This window comes from Thermobia domestica, chromosome 3, assembly GCF_964235325.1.
Source record: "Thermobia domestica chromosome 3, izTheDome1.hap1.1, whole genome shotgun sequence".
Taxonomy (NCBI): Eukaryota; Metazoa; Arthropoda; class Insecta; order Zygentoma; family Lepismatidae; genus Thermobia; species Thermobia domestica.
This window is the reverse complement of record NC_137456.1, coordinates 197,306,053-197,310,297: the sequence shown is the minus strand read 5'-3', so window position 1 is coordinate 197,310,297 and position 4,245 is coordinate 197,306,053. Positions and strand designations below refer to the sequence as shown.

General features: G+C 43.5%; 1 protein-coding gene across 1 annotated transcript; it reads left to right on the top strand.

The window, feature by feature from the left end:
• Positions 1–404: 404 nt before the first annotated feature.
• On the top strand, positions 405–3,901 carry LOC145682073 (uncharacterized). The gene is made up of 2 exons (XM_081753670.1): positions 405–1,767; positions 3,861–3,901. Exons 1-2 carry the CDS (start codon positions 405–407, stop codon positions 3,899–3,901), a joined length of 1,404 nt encoding a protein of 467 aa, XP_081609796.1.
• The last annotated feature ends 344 nt before the right edge of the window (positions 3,902–4,245 follow it).

Below are 4,245 nucleotides of genomic sequence, written 5' to 3'. Positions count from 1 at the left end.
TGCACTAATCTGACGAAGCCTCCTCAATGCTCTACGTGCCCGGAACAACACCCCACATATAGCTATCGCTGCAAAGCACGGCCAACGGCTGAACCTTTAAATCCGGAGCTCACTGTTCCGCTGCGACCCGTCCTACCAGAAGTTCAACAACATGTAGCACCACAACCTATTGATGAAGCAATTTCCGTACAGCAACTCCTTTCATTCTTTACCATCGCTTTGCAGAACATTCACCCGTTTCTACGTCAGCATATTCTCCAGGTAGTCAATCATGCAGCCCGCATTATATTTAAATATTCTTTTCAAGCTACTTACTCTGGACCTCATGTTTATTTTCACGCCACCCCTCTTGAGGAATTACATGTCTCCTCCGCCACTTCCAACACTACTGCTGCATCTTAATCATGGGTATTTCTTTACTTTTTCTTAATATTCGATCACTTGCTTCCCAGTACACTCTCTTCGAACAGCTACTTCTCGAAGAAACTATTCAGGCCTTCCTTCTGAACGAAACTCTTCTTACTCCGTCTATGACGTTCAGGATACCTCGATACACCCTACTCCGTTCTGATTCTACCATCGCAGCACGCCGAGCAAATGGGGGAGTGGCCATTGGCTTCCATCCTTCGATTAGTCACCGCCAATATCATCCTGCATTGACTAATGTTCCAGAGTATCTCATTACTACGTTGTACTTCCACTCCCTTTACGTTACCATAGCTACCATATATGTACGCCCTGGACATCCCATCCCACGCTCATTCTTTCTTTACATCTCCAATAATTTCAAATATTATATCATAATGGCCGACATCAATATTCACAGCCGTCCAGCTAATCAGAAACAAAGCTTCCTTGACTTCATTACTACTCATACCACCGGCCATGTTTTTGATATACCTAAAGCAACCAGACCCATCACGAATACCACACCTGACGTAGTTATTTCTTCTGGCAATCTCTTCCAGCGTTGCACTCTTGAAGTGCTCGATTCCATAGGTAGTGATCACCTTCCTATCAAACTTCATATCGATCAACCGCAGGCTCCTACTCTTCGTTTGCTCCCTGAACCTCGTCGTGTTCCACGATTTGATCAAGCCAAGTGGGATGACTATCGCACTACTATTGCTGCAGATTTGATTACCATCGAGCCTCCTACTACCGAAGATGATCTCTACGCACGGGTATCTGAAATCACTCATTCCATTCATCACGCTTCTGACCTTCATATCCCCACAACTGAAATATCCAGGTACCAACCACGTTTACCGCCAAACTACCTACCTCTCATACATCGTTCTCGCGAATTCTTTCGCGAATATCAGCGCACTGGTAACCTAGAAGCTCTTCGTCATCATCGCCAACTTCAGCGCACTGTGCGTAACTACGTCAAGGCACATAAGCTTCGCAACTGGGTAAAGACGTGTAACAACTTAGCTGAAACTTCACACCCTACTAAGTATTGGAAGAGTTTTCATATGTTGACTGGGAAGCTTACTCGCACACCATATCCGCTGTTAGTAAATAACCAACCATTACACACAGACGAAGAGAAAGCGAACGCCTTTGCAGACCACCTGCAGACTACCTTCACCCCATTCCCATCTGATTTTGTTCAAAGACATCCTACTGATCGCTTGAACTTATCATCTTCATATCTACAACCCAGTGCAGCACACATTCTTCCAGACGACAATCCTCTCACAGCTCCAATTTCTACATCTGATATCGCCACCGTCGTAAACCGCAAGCGCAACACAGCTCCTGGTATCGACCACATAACTTATCGTCATATCAAAGAGGCTCCTTATTGTCTTCTTCTGCTTCTTTCATATATATATTCTTTTATTCTTCGGACCGGCTACATCCCCTGTGACTGGAAGACTTCTTCCACTCTCATGTTTCTTAAGCCCAACAAACCTCCAGATTCTGTTGCTTCTTACCGTCCAATACAATTAACCTCCGTTTTTAGCAAAATTCTTGAGCGCATCATTGTCATCAGACTACATCACCATCTTTCTCAATATAATCTCTTGCCTGTACACCAAGCTGGTTTCCGACCTAATTTCAGCATCAATGATCAATTGCTCAGACTTCTCAACCTAATCACAAATCATTATAACACTGCTCGGCCTTCATGCCTCATTCTTTTTGACCTAGAGAAGGCTTTTGATAAAGTGTGGCATTTAGCCCTCATGTTCAAACTTCACCGTTTTAGGCTTCCACTCTGCTACCTCCGTTTCATTTTCCATTTTCTTTCTAACCGCCTATCTTATGTTACCATCAATAGTTCTTCATCACATCCGATCTTTATCCATTCTGGTGTACCTCAAGGCTCCGCTCTCTCGCCTCTTCTATACCTTCTGTTTGTAGCCGATATGCCAACCCTTCCTCCCAATGTTCATACTTTTCAATATGCAGATGACACTGCCTTTCTTTGCACAGCCAGAACTATTCAACAAATCAATTCTGCACTCCGCCTAGCAATAGACTCTTTTCTCCGATGGTGTGCTAAGTGGCGCCTTCATATTAACTCGACTAAGACTCAAGCTATCGTCTTCATACCACCTCGAAAACGTTCTCGGGTTCAGAAAAACCCCAATCTACTTAATCTAGAGGTTCACGGCACACGAATATCACCTACTAAACAGGTTACCTATCTTGGTATCATAATCGATCATCACTTAACTTGGCGGCCCCATCTTCAAGCAATCATTCGTAAAGCGTATGCTCGGCTCAATTTACTAAAACGTCTAGTAGGTACCACATGGGGATTGCAACCCACTACAATCCTTAATACGTATAAAGTATTCTTACGTCCAGTTCTAACTTATGGTCATCCCGCTTGGGTTGCTGCACTACCTTTTTTATATCAGAAATTACAAGTTCTTGAAAGGCACGCATTTCGTCTGGCTTATAGGATCAAACTTCCCAGTCCGACACAGGAGCTTTACGACCGTATCTCTTTTCCTACCATTCTCCGTCATCTTGAACAGTTGCGACTAAAGTTCATCACAAACCGGTTTCAGCAACGTCATCCACTACTTCTAGATACTATGGATGCCGACCGCCACTATGATTTAGGATATCAATTTTCTACTTGCCCTCTATCCCTACTCTTCTCTTTATATCTCAAAACCATTCCACCAGACCATCCAGATCATTTTGTCGCTTCAGCTTATTCTTCTGATCACCTTCCATTTCATATATCACCTACATATGCTGCACCGTAACCTATTGTGCTAACAGGGCTCCACTTGTCTACATTACTGTCCAGAGCAGCCCCTGGACAAGAAGATAATCTGCATTCGTCTCACTAACATATCCTTGTGTTGTCCTGTCATATGCACTTCATTGTCATTTTTCCCCCTGTCCTCATGATTATGAACAAAGTTCATAATGTCCAATGAAATTGAATAAAATGCAATAAAAGCAATAAACTGAAATTATGATCTAAATAAAATAAATGATTCTTTCCGCTTACTCTTACTTCCCATAGACCACCTCCAATATCCTTCCTTCCCCAGTCTCTGCACTCCTCACCCCGGATAGAGGGCGTAACCCTCGCAAGGGAGCTAGCCTTCGGCTAGCACTAAAAAAAAAAAGCAATGCTTGAACTGGCCACCTGGAATCTCTAACCAGGTAAAAAAATAGGGTATTCGTTGCTGGCGAAGAAAAATAACCAAGTCACTTAGTGTGTCCATCCCCAATTGTTGATTGTATTCGCGATCTTCGTACATACGGTTGGAATACTTGCCTCTTTGGGGTTTAGGAAACAACCGTCGAATTGTATTTCATACCTCCACGGAGGTTGACACTTTGATTTGATCTTAACTGTCGACAACCTTGCTATTCTCTAGGCTTACGATTTATTTTGATAATCTCTAGTGGGAGAGATTAAGGGTTTCACTCGAGTGGAGACTGCGTTACCGTACACATTAGTGTACATATTTTTGGAAGCTTAGCTTCATCATTCATTCATTTCATCTTTTCATTTCGTCACACCTTTTCACTCATTACCTACACCGTGACTTATGGCGTCCCAACCTGTCATTGCACAACATTCTGGCTTACCACCTATAGCACCGGAACCTTCTTGCTCATCTGGGAAACCGCTTAGACGACGTTGCCATTCTCTGGAAAGGATTTCTAGCAGTCAGGGTTCATCAGCTCGTCAACGTTCTCCTGTTGCATCCACAAAACTACCACCCGCTAAACGTCAACATAAGCTAAGCGATGCCAGCT

Bases quoted from the DNA above. Each gene is read 5' to 3' on its own strand.
- LOC145682073 (XM_081753670.1), top strand. From the start codon at position 405: ATGGGTATTTCTTTACTTTTTCTTAATATTCGATCACTTGCTTCCCAG. The intron at 1,768-3,860 runs GTATCGACCACA...GCTATTCTCTAG, and splicing joins CAAGCGCAACACAGCTCCTG to GCTTACGATTTATTTTGATA.